Source organism: Stomoxys calcitrans, chromosome 2 (genome assembly GCF_963082655.1).
Source record: "Stomoxys calcitrans chromosome 2, idStoCalc2.1, whole genome shotgun sequence".
NCBI classification, from domain to species: Eukaryota; Metazoa; Arthropoda; class Insecta; order Diptera; family Muscidae; genus Stomoxys; species Stomoxys calcitrans.
The window spans coordinates 224,478,068-224,498,758 of NC_081553.1; the positions used below are offsets into that span (position 1 = coordinate 224,478,068).

Sequence of the window (20,691 nt, forward strand, 5' to 3'; positions counted from 1 at the left end):
ACTTACCTTCCAATCTCTGGGTTCTAAAGTCACAGCAGCAACATCCTGCTGAGTGGCGGTACGTTGTACATTGCCAGCTATATTGAACCAAGTGGTTTTCTTGGAGGACTCCACATCGAAATTAATGATCCATTTGTGCAAATCTTGATCAACATGTTGATCATCGGTATGCTGTAAGGTGAAGTTGATGTGATGCAAAGAAGTATCATGGGATTTTAGTTCCTCGGTGCTACAAATGGCACCCTCAATCTGGAAAAGACAAAGGAGGACATTAAAAATAATCTATGAAGACTGTTTAAGACTTTTACTCACCTTGGTGAACTTATCATTGGATATTAACATGGTGAAGTTGCGATCATGACCCAAATGTATGGAACTCAATTGGGCAACTCCAAATACATACATTAGGAAATTGATAATCATGTTGCGCGAAAAGCCACTGCAGAAGTTTGAAAGCACGATTAGATGGAAGGATTTTTTATAGTAGTATTCTACTCACTTTTCCATAAACTCCGATTTCAATAACATGCCGCGATATTTGTTTAACTCATTCAAATTGGTATTAATCACAATTGCCATGCCCAAATCTTCCATATCGTATTTGAATAATTGGAACTGAAAATAGGGAAAATAGAAAAACTATATTAAAGGCAGAGAAAGGCAAGAAATATTAAATAAAATAAGTAACGCCCGGCCCTAATCGTTTATACCCTCCACTATGTATCGCATTTAGCCAGTTCTTTGAAGAACTTCTTAAAATACGGAATTTTTTATAGGACCAATATTTCGTAATATCCCTATGTATGTGCCAAATTTCAGCCAAGTTAACGTTCTTTTGACAGGCAGATGGATGCACAGGGCTAGATCGACTAAAAATGTCATTATGGTAAAGAATATACATTTATACTCTATGGGGTTTTAAATCAAGGAAAGGAAATCGGGAATAGACCAGTTTTCAATTGGTCATAAACTATTTGTGAAGTTGCCAAATTTTCCAAACTCGACTAGGAAGACGCATGGGCAATGTCCCCAAAGAGTGGCATGAATGACAGTATCGATATCAGGTCACCTGAGGACCTCCTTGTTTCACACCAGGACTTCTTTTATTTCCAAATTCCTTAAAAAAGGCCTTCAAAGAAGTAGTTAAAAATCCAAGCTCTTGGTCTGGCAGGAAAAACGTATTAGCAATGTCCCCAAAGTGTTTGGTGTTTCACATGGGCAATGTCCCCCAAGTATGTTGCGGGTTGCCCGTATCAATATCACGTCGCCTAGAAACCGTTTGTTTCACACTAGTACTTCGTATGACCAAATTCCACATAAATGACCACCAAATATGTAGTTTAGAATCCAACCTCTCGGTCTGACATGAAAAACGCTAAGGAAAAGTCCTCAAAGTATTTGGCATGGCGCATGGGCAGTATCCCTAAAGTGTGTGGCATGGCTCATGGGCAGTATCCCTAAAGTGTGTGGCATGGTTAGGATGTACATTTATTTGTGTTTTTGGATTTTTCGATTAATCTGTATAGATAAATCGAACAATACCGAAAGAGGTAGTCGACAACAACCACATATCTTATTTGATCTTTTTTTTGAACTGATGCAAACAATTTTCATCCCAATCGAATGAAATTTCGACAAGTAGGGCCGAAATAATAAAAAAAAGCAGACAAATAACACAATTCATATATTTTTAAGCTTTTTTAACTTCAAACGATTAATCGATTAACCGTTCTAAATTATTCGATTATTTGTTTATTTGAAAATATTTAATTTTCATCTGTTCGATATTTTTAAAGGTCACGAAAAATCGATTAATCTAATAACGATAAATCGAGTGAACACCCTAGGCATGGATGATCGTATCGATAACACGTCACCTGAAGAACTCCCGGTTCCACTCTAGGGCTTCTTTTTCCAAATTCCGCCTAAAATGGCCATCAAAGAAGTATTTTAAAATCCAACCTCTCGATCTGACAGAAAAAAACGCATTGGCAATGTCACCATAGTGTCCATCTAAGCTGGAAGGAAACTGTGAGCGATGTCCTCCAAGCATGTGGTGTGGCTGAATGTAACGTTATCACCTTAGATTACGAAAGTCTCTGTTTAGTTCTACGTGGCCCCCTTATATCTAAACTTGACAGAAATATTTAGCAATACAATATTTCAGAATAGGCAGAAGGTAATGTCCCCAAAGTGTGTGCATCATTAAACATATTGCTGTCACTGCAATTTGAACCGGGCACGGGATAGCTGTGAGCACCACACACGCTAGAACATTGATGTCCAATCTCTGTGGTTTTAATTGCCATCACGAGAAGTTTACCTGCCAGCTACCGGGCGCATCCACAGGTTGCGGATAGTGGAATGCTTCTTACGGAGTAGCTGCAATGGCAGTCGCGGACAATCAGCGGTATCGAGCGGAGAGTTTCAGTCAAAGGCCCGGCTGCACCGACTTTTGCATAAATAATGAGTGTCTATAATGCTCGTATGACAAGGCGGGTTATTGGCGCCTTTAAATTACCAATGGCCAACTTGTTCCCGCGGGGATCGGTCTTTTGAACCGGAACGAGGTTGCTCATGCAGGAGCTCGAAGAAGACCGCCAACTCCACATGAAAATGTGGCTACAACAACAACTGTAATTTGAATACCCTTATATCGCTCTACGCAAATTGGTCTTCTTATCTCTAATTTCCACAAACAACAAACACTTTCTGCAAGAACGATGTGTTGGCGATGTCCTCAAAGTGCGTATCATGACTGGCATACCAATATCACCCGACCTAGGAAAATTTACCAATTCACTTTATTCAACTTGTACAACTTATTTTAAAAATCCACAAACACCTAACGACCAAACAAATTATTTATGATCCAATTTTTCAGTCTCGTCTAATAAAACATGTCCTCAAAGTATGTGATCAGGATTCACTGAATAAGGTTGAGCCAAACGATCAGCCGACATACAATTTTTTTAATTTTTGGTAGTACTTGGCATTGAGCATGTCAACTTGTTCTCTTTTTACATTCATTCTTTGTTTACGTTTTCTCCTATTTGATGACACTTCCAATCGGCAGATTTGACATCCTTGATGATGTTCATGGGGCCTTTATCTTTTCGCAAGTGACCTAACCATCTATTAGTGAATTCTGGTTTGTGATGGGGTTGTTCATATTGATATCAAACTATAGGGTTCTCCAGGTGTTATTTTGAACCCGGAATGGTCCTTTAAGCATGAACGTGGTGGGCATTTGGCTTATGTTCTTTTCCATTAACGGTATACCTTCGTCTTTATTGTTATATAAACATCCGAGCATTTATCTCAGAAAATTGCATTTTTTTAAATACCAAAATAACACCTCTTATTGAAAACCCCCCTGGGGGAATAGCCTGTTCTATTCCACTAGCGTTTAGCTCTAAAGTACTTTAATCTATCTATAAACTCATTTGGCTTTTCAAATCGGAAGAGGTTGCTTATAATGCTCAACTTGCGTTACATTACCTTACGTTACGTTCTCTTCATAAAAATTTAAAACTATTGAAAAATTATTCACACCTACCACATCATGTTGTCTTTCCGGGTACATAATCTCCTCGAACGGCTCGCTAGCAGATTTTGTTATCAAACCCTTGGTAATTGTAACTGAACGTGATTTGAAGGATAAACCACTGGTTAAATTCTCGGGACGTGTAAAATTGTATTGCCAGCAGACACCGGCATAATAATTCAAACTCAAGTAGAGAGGAACATATATAAGGAAACCTTGTTCACGATTGATTTCATGATCCAAATTCAAGAAGGGATTATAACTACGACTGCGGCATGAAGCATACGATGAATAACGGGCATCAATTTCCAAAGAAGATTTCATAACATTGGGATCATGAAATTGGGTAATGTTACCACGCAATGAGGTGAGTACAGTGGTCTGCAACAGCACATCGGCATGTGTTCCCAGCACTGTGGGTACCACATACTTAGTCATGAAGGGCCAACGCACTGTCTGCATATTTATGTGAGAGTCAGCCTTAATCAAAAAGCTAATGCGATCGATTACTGGAAAAGTAAGAGATAAGGATTGATTGCATGTCGAGAAATTAGGTTATTACAATCTGCTTACAATCTTTGTAGGTGATCTTCTGATAAGTTCTTTCATTCAGATAATATGATAACACAGCTTTGCCTTCCATTTTCAAAATAAATTCCAAATGCAAAGGTTTGGTATCCACTATGGGAGCATCCAATAGCTTCAACAGGTTTTGTATGTTGACATATTTCTTGGGATCTCCATTGATCTTCATAAAAGTCTTGAACAAGGTGTCTGGTAGACCGCGAGCTTTGATATATAACTGTGAAAAAAGGAAAAGCGTATTTATTTGTAGTCGTAAGAAGTTAAATATATGAAAACTTACCGCCATTTGTCCTGTGAATTTGCCCAGAGCCTCTGTATCAAATTGAAAATAGGCCACCACTGGTAAATCTGATTTTGGGTCACCCACCAGGAAGGCCTGCAACATGGCGCCTATACCGAATTTTGAATCGCGATAATCGAAAATATAATTGCCCGTTACCCAATAACGAGGTTCGGGTTTTTGAGGCAGATGGCGGTGCATGTAAGACAATAAACGTCTCCTAAAAATTGCACAACATCATATATATAAAAACACAGAACCCAAATGGATTTGAAACATGAAATAAAGGCTTTCGTTTGCTTTGTATCATGGCTCAATAATAAAGTTGTTTCCCTTGTGACAAGCAAAAATCATGTGGTAGTAATCCATAGAATCATAGACATTTGTGCGCGTGTGTACGTGTGCATGTACTGTCCGAGAAAAAAGTAAATAAACTAACAGCCAACACCACTGATATATTGTCAGTTGATTCGTTCGCCAACTCGTCGAAATCAGCTGATTTTATAAAGGCAAAACAGCTGATTATGATGACTGGCATGCGAATCGAGTGTCAAAAAGTTATGGTTTTGGCTGTAAGAAAACGTCTTTCTTTACGTGTTTTTTGTTGTGACATCTTAATAACGTCAAAATTTCGCCAGTGTATCGCGTAAGCCAACCGTGTTATGGAGCCATGCATATAAAACTCAGCTTATTGGATAAATCGAAAGCCTTTCTTTTTAGTAAAACCATCCTGAGTGCGTCTGTATCATACAGTTTTTGTTGGTTTTTTTTTTCTTATTTACTTACAAATTCTGATAACATGGATACGTAGTCTCCGAAATACTTGTTATGGTCGTTCTGTAATAGTTTATCATATGCGGATCCGTCTCGCTTTGTATAATGCGGTGTATGCTTATCAAACGTGCAGCTGTAGGATTAGAGATCAATAACAGAGTAACAGCAGCCACACGCAATTCCAAGCTGGCATTACGGGATTCAAATATAGGCCAATAGATTTCATAGATCTTCAAACATGATATAAAGAAAAAATAAAAAAAATTAGTAAAATGAGAAATAACAAGTAAAAGGGTGCTAAGTTAGGCCGGGCCGAATCTTATATACCCTCCACCATGGAACGAATTTGTCGAATTCTTTTCCCGGTGTCTCTGTTTAGGCAAACTAAGGAAACGAAAGGAAGGGATAAAAGAAGAATTGCTTTGCTATTGGAGCTATCGGACTATTATGGTCCAATTCGGACCATAATGGAATGAATGCTGGTAGAAGTCATTGTGTAAAATTTCAGCCAAATTGAAAAAGAATTACGCTCTTTAGGTGCTCAAAAAGTAAAACAGAGAGATCGTCTTTTAGGGGAGCTGTATTAGGTTATAGACCGATTCAGATCATATTTGACACTTATGTTGAAGGTCATGGCAGAAGCCGTTGTACAAAATTTCACCCAAATCAGATAATTATTGCGCCCTATAGAGGCTCAAGAAGTCAAGATCAAAGATCGGTTTATATGGCAGCTATATCAAAACATGGACCAATACGGCCCATTTAAATCCCAACCGACCTACACCTATAAGAAGTATGTGTGCAAAATTTCCTCCTCGAAAGTACTCCTTCAAAAGTTAGAGTGCTTTCGACAGACAGATGGACGGTCGGACAGACAGACGGACAGACATGGCTAGATCGACATTAAATGTCATGACGATCTAGAATATATGTACTTTATGGGGTCTGAAATTAATATTTCGATTAGTTACCATCAGAATGACGAAATTAGCATACCCCCATCCTATGGTGGAGGGTACAAAAAACGATAAGTTCATATGAGATGAATCTAGAGTAAATGTCACCAGGAATTCTACGAAAAACAAGACCATAAACCTGGAGCACTTGGAGAAAATATTCTAAGTTTCTGTTAAATTAGTCACATAGTAAATTAAGGAGATACAATCATTTTAAGTTTTTTAGGTAAATTTGCAGCATAAATTTTTTTCCACATTAGAAAAAAATTATAAATTTTTCACCATAGAATTTAAGAAAGAATGTGACTACTGAGTTCTTTCTGAGTTCTTTCTTTCTTCTTTCTTTTCTCGTAAGCTTCAATCAGTTACAATTTTCTCAATAAAACTTACTTTCTCTGCTCGATCTCCAGCCAATGACATTGCGGTCCATGCAGCCAAGAATTTAATATCTTGATTCTCTTCTCCATTACTTACAATGGGATCCATATAATTGGCCACATTGCCAACCTGCAGATTGCTTAAACCTTGCAGATATAACATTTTGGTATCGTAATCGCGGGAACCTTAAAAAGATCATCAAAATTTTTAAGTAAATACAACTGCAACGTTAAAGAAAGGACACGCAAAACTTACTTAAATAGAAATTAAAATACTTTTGAACATATTCATCGAATACATCACGATTTATAGCTCCGGCAATATGAACATTATATACTAAAGTGGCAAAACTAAGAATAGCTGCTTGTCGTACATCGGGTCTATCGGGACCCAGCGTAAGAAAGACTTCACATTCCTTTACCAATTCATGAGACAATTCAAATATATGGAAAGGCATTGAAACCAATAATTGCACAGCTATGGTAGACTTTGTTTCTTTTTCCACCACCAAGTAACGGGTCAAGAAGACGGAAGCTTTAGTACCAATCCGTGGTATAATTTCATGAAAAATATTGCGTATGGTCTCTTGGCGATAGGAGGTGCCTATATCCACCTCTGTGTAGAGTTTCTTCAAAGATTCAAAATCCATTTCGGTTAATAGGCGTATTACATCTGATACGGTGGCATCGTAGGGTTCGGTAAATTTATAGCTGGAAATTTCCAGACCCTCAGCCAAGTTATCCAATAAGCGGGAGGCGGTGGTTATCAGAGTTTCTTGCTGTTGAGGATTACGACCACCAGTGGGATCATTTAGTTCTATGGGTAGAAGCTGCAAGCCCGCCTCAGTAGAGCTCATGGAAGTCTCTACATCTATGGGATTATCAATGCTAGTCTCATTAAGGAAATTCAATAGTAATCTGTATGTAAGAAAAATAAAAATCATTACATGGATTGAAAAAAATCTAAAAACTCTCTAAGAACTCACTCAGAATTTATAAACTGAGCCTCTCCCGTAGACTCAAAAGTATGTATCAATGTGGAGCCCTTTACATGAGCCATACTCAAAAAGTAACCCGTCTCTGCATGTGGCAACATACCAAATATGGCCTCATTGCCACTTATAACATTTTGTTGAAAATCAAATTTACAGGTATTTGTGGGCACATTGCTGCGTGTTATATGTATGGACTCTGCATAAGGTTTACAGGTACTCAATTCCGGTGTTTTACGTATGGATATGTAATTGGTTTTGTTCGAAATGAAATATTCAGTAAGGCACTCGCCATGTATGCCCACCTGAAATGTTTTGCAGAATTACATATATCATCAAAATTTGATTAGGGGTTCACTACTATCATACCTCATCCACCACAAATGCTCCCGATTTTTTCGTCTGAAACTGTATCATTGAAGCTATGGCCCTTTTGAAATTTGTCGACCAAATGGGATCACCCTCCTTAAACATAAGATGTGATATAGCTCCCTCCGAGGTAAGAGCAATTTTGAAAGGCTTATAGGTGGGATACATTTCCTTGCTTTGTAGGAATTTCTCACCCGAGTTGTTGAGGGTTACATCGTCTATAACAAGCTGGAAAGCAGAAAAGAAAATCATAGAATTATAATATTGTGAAAACAAAATATTACATTAAACATTTCTAAAATAGCTCATTATACTGCCATGCCATCTACTGGAGACAAATAACCATTTTCTAATTAAAAGCGTATGTAAGATAACTAGACCAAAGGTTTATTAAACTTAGGACAGCTCATCGCAAGCCAAACTTTAAAGCAACAAACTGGTTTACAGCAGAAGAGCTCATTGAAATATTGACGGTCAGACGAATTGGAAATAAAAAAATAAAAAACTATGGTCTTTTGGACGCAGCGAACTTGCGACAGATTAAAATTATTTTACCATAGAAACACTGATACGTTTTGTGCTCTTGAATGTCTTGCTAACTAAGACAAATGAGGTAGCGCTTGAAAAGGAGCGATGACGAATAGTTTGGGAAATACGAGGCTTGAAAGGAACCCCCAAGCCCAGTTTAGGACATATAAGCATTTTAAGTTGTACAATAAAATCGAAAACAATTTGAGGTGATGTTGAACATGACTTTGAGGGTGACGAGGTTCAAGATTTGCCGTAGATACGAGCCCATACATGTTTGAAAACAAATGTATTTGGCCACAAGTTGAGTTAAGGATAGCTGGAGGTAGAGAGAAAAGAAGAGCAAAAACGTCTATTCTGCAGGAAGAAAAAGGAAATAGAAAGACGTGGGTGTGAGCGAATTAAGCTGTACAGGAGTCAGTCATTTAATTTTTTCAAAGAATCAAAAATCAAACCGATGGCTTTGGTACAGGCACATCCTTCTGCAGAGACAAAGAAGGAAATCTAGTTACTGATACAGATAGTGTGCTTGGGCTATGGAATGGATAATTTTCCCAGTTGCTAGAGTCCGACAATGGCGGCGTAGACAATACCACAAACCAAATGAGGTCCGAGTAGTAGGGACCCGACTGAGGAACGCCAAGGCAGCAGGAGCCAATAAGTTGCCAGCTGGACTATTTAAGAGCAGAGACGACAGGCATCATCACATTTGCGTAGGCATCAGCACATTTGCGCGATCTGGCTAGAAGAACGTACCGATGAATGGAACCTCGGCATACCATATCCCGCACACAAGAAAGGAGACAAGATTGAATGTGCCAACTATAGAGAAATATGTCTCCTACCCATCGCATACAAGCCTACCGTGAGAAAAACCATAATGTATAGTCAATGAGATAATTGGGCTCTTTATGCGGCCAATGGGGCTTTAGACCTGGCCTATTATGGCCTTAAGACCCTAAATCGGCAGATTAGTCTATATGGGGGCTGTATTAAAATATAATCCCATAATCTCATTTTGAGGCCACCGTAGAGCAGAAGTCAGCATATCCGTCTATGACGCTGATCGCCTGTGTTCGAGTCCAAGATCATCAAAGAAAATTTTTCAGCGGTGGTTTTCCGTCCCATCAGCTTATAAGGCGACACTTTGGCTCATTTGTTGAAAACACACTTCCCTGGCTGCGGTCCTGTGTGCCAGATTGGGAAGATTTAGAGGCGTTGGAGAATAGGCATAGGTCCCATGAGAGTGTTTTTTGGCCATTGGGCAACTTTGGACCATATGTTTCTCCTGGTCCAGATGGTATCTACCCCATGATGTTGCAGGTGGGCTATGACTATCTGGTAGACAGGTACGTCGCATTGTTTCGGGCGCGTATCAGGTACTAGTATTTGCCCCTGTCGTGGTGGTGGTTTTATTTTATGGTATTATAACGAAGTCCCCATCTTCATCTGCAGTGGAGTGTAGCCAAGGATTAAAGGGCGATTAGTCTCTCTTCCTTCTTCGTGAAGACGTTAGAGAGAATTCTTGACTTTCATATAAGGAGTAGGCTAGGAGGAGATTACTTTTACAGGTGTCAGCACGCCTATATTAAGAGCAGGTCGGTTGATACTGCGCTTCACAGTGTCGTGCATCTTCTGGAGAAAACTCTCCAGTTTAAGGATATAGCGTTGCCGTCGTTTCTGGATATTGAAGGGGCGTTTAACAATGTAACAAAGGGGCGGCTCTGAAGGATGGTATTACTGGTTGGATAATGAGTATGCTTCTGCATAGGTAGATCACAGCCAGTAATGGGGGCCACTTCGTTGAAAGTGAATGCGACTAATGGTACGTCACAGGATGGGGTTATTTCTCCACAGCTATAGATTCTTGTGTTCGACGAGTTTCTGTGGAGACTTCAGACCCTTCAGAACCCTGTTTGGCTATTGTCGACCTGCGCACTGGCTACATGACGAGAGTGGATATTGATGACAGCAGGTTACATGCACTAATGTAGTGGCAGAAAGAGCGGGTCAGGCTTGGGGATTTCAATAACTCAACAGATGGATCGAAGATGGATAGTGGGACCGGTTGTGGAACTACGGTCGCAGAGGTCTGACGAAGGGCCTAACACAACTCACTGTCCCAAATGTCGGGGAAATCGGACAATAAATCTGCCTTTTATGGGCCCAAAACCTTAAATCGAGAGATAGGTCTATATGGAAGCTATATCCAAATGTGGACCAATCTGAGCCAAAATGAAGGAGAATGTTGAAGGACCTAACACAACTCACTGTCCCGAATTTTGGTGAAATCGGACTATAAATGCGCCTTTTATGGGCCCAAAACCTTATATCGAGAAATCGATCTATATGACAGCTATATCCAAATCTGGAACGATCTGTGTCATATGGGAGACAGATGTCGAGGGGCCTAACCACCAACTGTCCCAAGTTTCGACGACAACGGAAAATTAATGCGCCATTTATGGGCCCAAAAACTCACATCAAGAGATCGGTCTATATGGCAGCTATATCCAAATCTGAACCGATCTGGACCAAATTGAAGAAGGATATCGAGGGGCCTAACACAACTCACTGTCCCAAATTTCAGCAAAATCGGATAATAAATGTGGCTTTTAATGGCCTAAAACTCTAAATCGGCCGATCGGTCTATATGGGGGCTATATCAAGATATAGTCCGAAAAAGCCCATCTTCAAACTTAACCTGCTTATGGACAAAAAAAAACGAATCAGTGCAAAGTTTCAGCTCGATATCTCTATTTTTTTAAGACTGTAGCGTGGTTTTAACAGGCAGACGGACGGACATGGCTAGATCGTCTTAGATTTTTACACTGATCAAGAATATATATATATATACTTTATAGGGTCGGAAATGGATATTTCGATGTGTTGCAAACGGAATGACGAAATGAATATACGCCATGCTTCGATGGTGGCTATAAAAAAAGTGTTAAAATATCAATAGCTACGACGTCTACCCATTAAGGAGGAACCTTTGAATATGGGACAATATGGAATATTGGTACAGTTCGAATCTTATATCCAAATTTGCTAAAAGTGATTTATACAATATGTATTTGAAGGAAATGGGGATCCGAGAAAAAAAATCGATATTTTGTTTGGTCCAGATAGTTAAAATATATTTATTATGGACGTATAAATATACTTAAACTATCTATCTATTTGTCTATTCAACTAAGCATCATACCCTAGGAGTATATGAGCATGGATCACTTGTCTGTCGTGTGCTCACTTATCATCATCATCATCATAACCGATCATCATTACTGAATGAATTGAATCTTCACTAAAATGTATCATTACACACATGTTGGGCATTCGTCATCAGCTGAGATTGTATTGGCTGAGGGTCAATAGGTGTCGATGAAAAATCGAATACAGCGAGAAAACCTTATTAATTGATTTCAATTTGGAATGGCAAGTAAATTGACACTTTGGAACCTTAACGCAAATATTCGATCGTGAGATAACACAAGAGAATACAAGATAAAATAAGCAACAAATAAATATTGCAGAAAGGAAAATAGTTTACAAAAACCAATTCTTTCAATCTAAATACTACTTTTAATCTGAAAAAATGGAAATTAAAAAAATATGTTTTTAAAAACTCACCGCTGCCGCCAAAGTGCTATTATTTTGTCTCTGCAGCGTGAGTTTGCCCCTCACTATCCAGCCGGAAGTTGGTGGTGCAGGTAACTCCTCGTCCTGTGGTGCTTTGGCTCCAACTTGCACTGTGCCCACATATTCGTACAGCATTTGTTTATTAATTCCAATGATATTGAATGCATTTTGTGAAGCCGGAAATAATAGAAATAAATCTGCGAAAATATTTATTTTATAAAAAAGCCGTCTTGAAATCTTTTTCAGAAAATTTAATTAAAGACATTTGCCCCTATTCACAAAACCTATTGTATTGGGTTGCCCAAAAAGTAATTGCGGATTTTTTATGTAGTCGGCGTTGGCAAATTTTTTCACAGCTTGTGACTCTGTAATTGCATTCTTTGTTCTGTCAGTTATCAGCTGTTACTTTTAGCTTGCTTTAGAAAAAAGTGTAAAAAAACTATATTTGATTAAAGTTCATTCTAAGTTTTATTAAAAATGCATTTACTTTCTTTTAAAAAATCCGCAATTACTTTTTGGGCAACCCAATATATATCATTTATTTGAAACCCATATTGCCATTGACCTCGAAATTGGATATCAAATTCGTTTTCTAATTTCAAATACCTTTCATTTTAACCCCTTATTGCAAAAGTCAGCAAAAATGTCCGATTTGGAGTATGGACACTAAAAACTATCAATACCGAGCTCCACTGTCTTGAAGACCCAAATTGTCTTTGTGAGCAAATACGTTCTATTTGGGGGTTGTTATGGTGGTCGAACGTCCCCTAAACAGTTGGTCCCGAATGTTGATATCGTGGTCCACTCCCAAATACCTTTCATTTGAGCCCCATATTTCCATAGTCGGAAAACATTACCGGTTTGGGGGATGGGGCGGCCATTCAGTGACTTGGCCTTGAATATATAAATCAGATTCGTGTTCTACTCTAAAATACCTCTAATTTGAGCCCCATATTACAATGGCCAGCAAATATTTCCTATATGGATGGTGTTATAGTTTTGGGATGACCCATAGACACTTTTTCCCGAATATTGATATCAGATTCGTGCTTTACTTTCGAAGGCCTCTCATTTGAGCCCCATATTGCTGTGGTCGTAAATTTGTCCTCTTTTAGAGATGTTTTTGGGGAGGGGTGGACCCCAGAAACTTGGTCCAACTTTTGGATATCAGATTAGTATTCTACTAGCAAATACCATTCATTTGAGTCCCATATTGCCATGCTCGGTAAATATGTTCGATTTGGGGATGTTTTGGGGATTGGGGTGATCCCCCAAACCCTTGGTCCTAAAATTGGATATCAGATAAATTTTCTAATCTTAAATACCTTTCATTTAAGTCCCATATTGTCGTGATTGGAATATATATCTATTATATAAAAATGAAATTTATGCGTTTTGTTTGTTTGTCTGCTTCGTATAGACTCAAAGACAGCTGAAATGATTTTCATGAAATTTTTACAGATGGTAGAGTTTGGGCCCCGGTGAAAAAAGGGTACTACATTTTTTGATATCCGAAGTTGGGGCGGACCCTCCTCCTTATCCCAACTTTCAAAAACACCAGATCTCGGATCACCGATTTAAGCGAATTTTTGTATGCCAACTTATTTTATCCCAAAAACACGAAATTGGTATAAAACCTTGGGTCAAATAACTTTGGGGTGACGCCCCATCAAAAAACCCAACCGGACGGACATGTTTTCCAATTAGGACAATATGGGTATCAAACGAAAGGTATTAAAGAGTAGAGTACGAACTTGGATTACAAATTTCGGGGGGTCCCCCACCCCCCAAAAACCCCCCAACAAGACTATTTCATCTCTTTCGGCAATATGGGTATCTAATGAGAGTTATTTAAAAGTAGAGTACAAATCTGACATAAATTATTTTATTTCTTGGTATCTGAGGGGCCTCCCCACCCCACAAAACCCCCCTGCACGGACATGTTTTCCGATTCTGACAATATGAGTATCAAACGAAAAGTATTTAGGAATAGAGAACAAACTTTGGAATAAAAGTTTCGTTCAAAGTGTTCGGGGGGTACCCTGCCTCAAAGAACCCGCAACAGAACTCTTTCACTGTTTTGGGCAATATGGGTATCAAATGAAAGGTATTTAAAAGACGAGTACAAATCTGACATACAAATTTATTCCTTGATATCTGAGGGTCTTTCCCACCCCTAAAACCCCCCAGTAGGGCATATTTACCAATTGAGACAATATGGATATCAAATGAATGGTATTTAAAAGTAGAGCAAGAATCTGTTATAAAAATTTATTCGTTGGTATCTGAGGCGCCTCCCCACCCCCCCCCCCCCCCCTTATTACAATACAATACAATATGGATATCAAATGAAAAGTGTTTGAAAGTTGAGTACACATCTGTTTTAAGAATTTGGTCCAAGGTGTCTACGTGGCCTCCCCAACGGGCATGAATGTCCAACGTCACAAAATGGGTATCAAATGAAAGGTCTTTGGGAGTTGACTACGAATCTGGTATACATATTTGGGATAGAGTCTGGGACCGGCCCACCCACTAAATACCCTTCACTTAGACGTGTAGTTCGAGAGGGATAATATGTGAATTAAAAGAAAGACCTATGTGAGTAGAGTTCGATTCTAATGTTGAATAAGGATTCTGGGTCACGTACAGCCGTCCTGCCGTTCAGCAGGATATTTATATCGCGACAATAAAGAACTGAAATAAATTGCCTTTTGGGTCTTGGCGTCGTGGCGAGCGAACCTCTCCTCCCAATAAAAATAAAAACAACACCAAACTGTTATGTAGGACGACCGAGAATATTATGTGCTCAAATGAAAGGATGAGTCAGAGGGCAATCAACCTGCCCCTATTCTACCAAAAAAAGGAATTAAAAGTCATATATGAAGGACGATCGGGATAGAATAGGACAGTAATAAAAGTACCCTTTTTACCCTAACATAATCGTGCTCCTACACCATGCTGATATTAATTCAGTGTCCACCCCCTAAACTACTATGGCAATAAATAATAGGTATTTAATGGTAGAAAACGAATTTGATATTCAATTTTGAGGCCAAGTGTTTGGGGGTCGTTGCACCCCATAAACTCCCCCTAAACCAATAACAATTGGGGCTCCAATAAAAGTACAGCACGATGCTGATATTTTTTCAGAATTATGTGCGCGGGTGGCTGCCCCTCACACCCCCACCCCTGGGTTATGCCAAAAAGGGACTCAAATCTGGTATCTGTTTTATGGCCAAGAGTTTCAGGGTAGTCTCACCTCTTAAACTCCCCCTAAACCATATATATACCGAATATAGCAATTTGTAGCTTAAATGTAGTTTTTGGGAGTAGAGTATGAATCGGATATCCACTATCGGGGCAAAGGGTTTGGCAACTCTAATCCACCGCCAAAACCAAGAAAATGAAGTAAATCTAATATCCGAACTTTAATGGGCGGACCTTCCCTTTACCTTATTTCCAAAATCGTCAAATCTCGGTGATGGGAGGGGCGATTTTAGCGATAATTTATAATAATTCAAAAACAGAAATTTGGTATCCTTATTTAGGATGGGTTATCTGAGGGGAGGGGGGGTGCCGCGCCACATCCAAATCCAGCCAATTGGAAATATAAACCAATAATGGCAATATGGCCCTCAAATGAAAGTTATTTGAGACTAGATAACGAATCTGATACATGTGCGTCCATATCACTTCCAAAAATACCACCATACCGGATATATTTACCGACCACAGCAATATAAGGCTCAAATAAAAGGTATTTGGGAGAAGAGCACGAAAATGATATCCACATTGGGGCGAAATATCTGAAAGGCCGTACCAGCACAGCAAAACAGGACTTATTTCCAGCCCGTGAAAGTATAGGGCTCAGATAAAATTAGAGAGTAAAAGGAGGCGCAGCGGAGCGAGCCCTGTCCAGCTAGTTTTATATATAGAGAAAGCATTTGTCAAATTTGTGAGCGCCTAGAAAAACGGACAGTCATAACAGTGCTTTTGGGTCTAAAAAAGTTTCCGATTCAATAAAAAAAATTATTGAAAAAACTTACTGCCTAGACCACAAACATTTTTTTTCTTTTTATCGCTCGATTCGATCCCCAATTCAATGAAAACATCTGTTTTCCCTCTATAGAATCACACTATTTTCCATGAATAGGCCAACGAGCGAGTGACAAAAAAAATATGTTTTTGGTCTAGGTTGTTATTGTTTTATTGAAAAAGATAAAATTTTCCTTTGCATCACACAGAATCAATTAAAATAATGGTTGAATAAATTAATTTTTTAACTGAAAATTTCAAAAATTTCAATCACGATCGTAATTGAGAAAAGTTCAGATTCAATTAAAAAAATTATTGAATCAATTAATTTTTTAATTGAATATGACAAAAATTTCAATCACGATTGTAATTGTAAAAAGTTAACTTTCAATTAAAAAATGATTGAATCAATAACTTTTTTTAATTGAAAATTGTCTAAACTTCAACCGCGATTGCAATGGAAAAAAAATCGAATTCAATTATTAAATTGTTGTTTCAATTAATTTTTTAATTGAAAACATTTTTAATTTTCAATTAAATTTTTAATTGAAAAAATTGTCATGATATATTTTTTTTTCTGTGTAAAGAGAGCAGAGGATTAAGGCGCTTGGAAATCTGTTATGATCGCAGCTTATGGAACAAACTGTTTGTGATAGCTAACTAAGTAGGTAAAATAATTAAGTAAGAAGTGACATATTGCATTAAGGTAGAAGTAAAAACCTCATGGCTACTTGTTATCAACTCGTACTATCAGTTTTCATTCGTTTTTTGTTTGGGGACCACATACTACTATGTACTGGGAACATTTTGACTAATATCCCTAAAATATAGATTTGACCTAAGTACCTATTAGCAAATAAGTGTTAGAGCTAAACGAAGACGGTGCTCATTTGGAAATGATTGCACAATGGCACAACACAACTGATTGCACAACGAAAGGTCAAATCCAAAGTGTTCTTTGAATAATTCGATTAGTTTATGACATTTAACATTTTTAACGTTAAATTTGCACACAAATTGTAATCAATTCTATGGCTCCCAATGGCTCTATTTTAGCCTTTATTTGCCCCATAAATTGAAACGTCGAGTTCAATCCATGCAACCCATTTCTCGACCGGCTTAAGGCTAGAGTTTATCAACAATAAGAACAGCAAAAAAAGCCGCCAAGCGTTCGTTGTTCATCATCCGTATTATTATATTAAAAGATTTTTGATACTTTAAACAAAAAGAATGAACTCAAGTGACGTCATTTTTAAAATTATTATATTCCTGCTCACTACTGTTTTTGTTGTTGTTGTGATTGGTGTAGTAGATACTTTTATAAAATATTGTATTTCATTAAACAAAAAAAAAACTAAATTCTTTTTTAATGCAGAATTATTTATGATAACACATACACACTAACACGGAGCACTTGAAGCGCTTCATGATTTTCGGCTACACAGCAATCCGGACAGCTGCTCTTATTTTTCGTTCTTGAAGTTGTTGCTGTGCTTTTTCTTTGAAATTTCACTTGATTTGATTTCCACTAGAGATGGTTTTCCCAAACGACGAAACACAAATCGAATGCGGATCGGTCGATGCACTTTATCTACAGATTCAGATAATGGTTTTTGTTGTTGTTGTGCTTGTTCTCTTGACAATTCTGTTGCTGTTTTGGAATTGAATATTCAAATATCGTGACCGTTTGAAACTTTTAGCGATAACAGCGGCAAGGCGAGAATAAGAAATTGCATTTCATTTTCAATTTCCTGTTTGAATATTTAAACAATTTTTTTTTAATTTATTTATAAAACTTTCACTTCAATTTCTTTAAAAGAAAAAGGACACTTTTGCCAGCTTTAGATGGTTTATCTTTTCGCCAAAGCTTCTCCCACTCATTGGTGTTGAGTACTATCAAGGAGATAAGTTTTTATTTCACTGTATTTGAAGCATTGAAGCGCGCGCCTACTTTCGTTTCGCTTTCGAAGATGCTATGCGTTACTCTCGCGTCTCAAAGTGCTACTGATCTTGAAAAAGTCGCGCAAAGTTCGGTTTAAGATTTCTTTTCTTTCATTTCCTATCAGTGAATTGTAAAAACTCAAACCAAGGCCTCAGCCTCTCAGAGTTAGATCAAAAGTGAGAAGCAGAGAAAGAGAACAATTTTACCTTGCCAATTAAACCAAGTCTCTCCTTTTGAGAGAGAGAGAGAGTGAGAATTTGGGAGAGAGCCTCATCATACCGGCATTGGAATCGTGTTGGATTTTTTTCTCCCTACAGCATCTCCTCCCACTACCTACCTAGCAGTAGCACTTAAAGGCTTGCAACGTAGCATTTGTTTGTAATTTCCCAATTTTTTGCATTTCTCCCAAGCATATTGACAGATGGGATGTAACTGACCATTTAACTAATTGAAAATCAGACACATACACAAACACACTCACGCAACCCCAGGCAAGGGCGTACATATATGCTGTGTAATGCTGGTTGATGGTGATCATTTTAATCGCTACCAACTCATAAAGGGAGTGCTGGGAAATTCTGATTTGAAGTTCAGCTCAATATGTTGCTGCACAGTGGTGTAGGTATCTGAAAAATTAACACAAAATAAAAATGTTTAAAAATTGTAGATTTGTAAAACTATAACGATGTAGAAAGAACAAGACTAACTCGATATGTATGTATGCATGTACAATTAATTGAACAGACGAAAGCGAAATAATATAAAATAAATCGTGCTTTTTAGTATTTATTATAACAACTTACTCCTGTAATTATTACAGTTCTCGTTGTTGTTGTAGACATATGTTTGCAGGAGGAGGTAGCGGTCAGTGTTGCCACTCAAATTTTCGTTACCAATACCGTTATCGAGTATTTCGCTTGCAGGTACGTAGCTCAAATGAAATTTTCTTTGTGTAACAGAGTGACATGATAAGCATTGGAGAATTTTTCTTGCAATTACAAATGAAAATGTTTTAATAACTTCATGCAACAAGAAATTAAGTTGTTTGCAAATAAAAACGATTAATTACAACATATATGTACTTTATAAGCCAAAAATGATTCAGGTTAAAAAGAGGGTGCAGATATTAATCCGCCCCATGCCACTATGGACATACACCTAAGCCAATAATCGGCTTGTTGTGCGCTGTAAAAACTATAAAGTAACCTCTAAAAAGGAAATTTTAAGTTAGGAATTCCGTGCTACATACAAAATCCTTAATTGTTTTCAATACCATTCCCCTAAGTTGGTTCAAGGCGTATTTAAAAAGGTGGTCTCACGCGAACAGTTGTTAACAGCCGGCCAGGTTTGACGGTATTAAGATGACAGATTTTTGTTTGCATATTCTTTGTTGATATATTCTTTCTCGCATATTCTCTGCTCATGTACGCACACGTATGCATAGACGCTCATAAATTTCTTTGTGTGTGTTGGCAAAACGTTAATCAGCTTGATGACAAGATGGCGGATTGCACCATATGATTTGTGGTTGTTGTACAAATGAGACCACCTTTATTTGTTTCGCCATGAAGTTGGTTCATGTCTGGTTTTGTTTCTCCACCTAAGTGCCGGTATCTGTCAGACGCGAAGGCCGGGCAATGACAAAGGAAATGCTCCAACGTCTCATCATCTTCCCCGCATGCCCTACACATGCTATCACTTGCCGCACCGATTTTACATAAGTGAGCTCGTAGTCCTATGTGTCCCGTTATGATACCAATAGCTATACTGACCTCCTTCTTACTTCCTTTCAGTAATAGCCTCGTCTTCTCACTATCTGGATCCCCCATAGGATTTTCGCCGTCCTAACGACCGTTTCGCTGTTCCACAATATTGCATGCGCATTCGTCGCCCACTCCCTTAACTAGGACTGTTTCGACTCGAAAGGCTTCGGGTTAACCAAGTTTACTGATGGCAGTCCTCTGGCCTCCACCACCAAATCGTCTGCCCTTTCATTTCCCCTTACTCCGTTAGAGCCCGGCACCCAAACAGGCTCACTCTGTCCTCTAGCTTTGATCCATCCGTGTAGCATGATCTTCCAAACGCGATATCCATGACTGTGCCGATGGCAGCAGTGTCTCGCACTTGACTTCAAGGTTCATCTCAGGTATCCCATCGGAAACCTCTTCCCTTCCTTCCAGGTTTTCTATCGTCGCCTCGATTATATCGCGATGGTATGAGTTGCTTCCATCCTCAATCCATTCTCCCATCGCCTTAAGTTTCATAGCCGCAGTGGCTGCCTCACACTTAATCTGTATGTCAATGGGTCGGATATCTAGAATAGTCTCCAGTGCCCTAGAGGGTGTGGTCCTCATCGCTCCGCCTATGCCAAGCCATTGTGTGGTCCTTATGTTGCACTTTTTCTCTATACGCTCCTGAATGTGACACTTCCAATTCAGTCTCGTGTCCAAGATCACACCTAAGTTTTTGACCTTGTCAGTTATCGAAATCGTCTTATTGAGGAAATGTGGTGCGTTAAAATGGCCCACCTTCGCCTTCCTCGTGAACAGGCATATTTCAGTCTTCTCTGGGTTAACATTGAGACCTCTGGGTCTAGCCCAGTCATATGCCATATGCAAGACCCTTTCGGCCCTTCTGCATAACTCGTTCGGATCCTTACCTCTA

General features: G+C 38.6%; 1 protein-coding gene across 1 annotated transcript in view; it reads right to left on the reverse strand.

Annotated features, from left to right (window-relative positions):
• The window catches only part of LOC106081891 (uncharacterized), a 39,204-nt gene extending 21,102 nt beyond the window's left edge, over positions 1-18,102 (reverse strand). Inside the window, exons 1-13 of the mRNA XM_013244146.2 lie at positions 17,483-18,102; positions 12,042-12,247; positions 7,881-8,108; positions 7,506-7,816; positions 6,776-7,437; positions 6,533-6,705; positions 5,199-5,416; positions 4,413-4,632; positions 4,121-4,349; positions 3,560-4,056; positions 500-615; positions 313-439; positions 7-249 (exon numbers count right to left, since the gene is read on the reverse strand). Of these exons, the coding sequence (XP_013099600.2) occupies positions 7-249; positions 313-439; positions 500-615; positions 3,560-4,056; positions 4,121-4,349; positions 4,413-4,632; positions 5,199-5,416; positions 6,533-6,705; positions 6,776-7,437; positions 7,506-7,816; positions 7,881-8,108; positions 12,042-12,247; positions 17,483-17,513 (3,261 nt within the window). The 5' untranslated portion in view covers positions 17,514-18,102. The remainder of the gene's footprint in view (positions 1-6; positions 250-312; positions 440-499; positions 616-3,559; positions 4,057-4,120; positions 4,350-4,412; positions 4,633-5,198; positions 5,417-6,532; positions 6,706-6,775; positions 7,438-7,505; positions 7,817-7,880; positions 8,109-12,041; positions 12,248-17,482) is intronic.
• Positions 18,103-20,691: the final 2,589 nt, after the last annotated feature.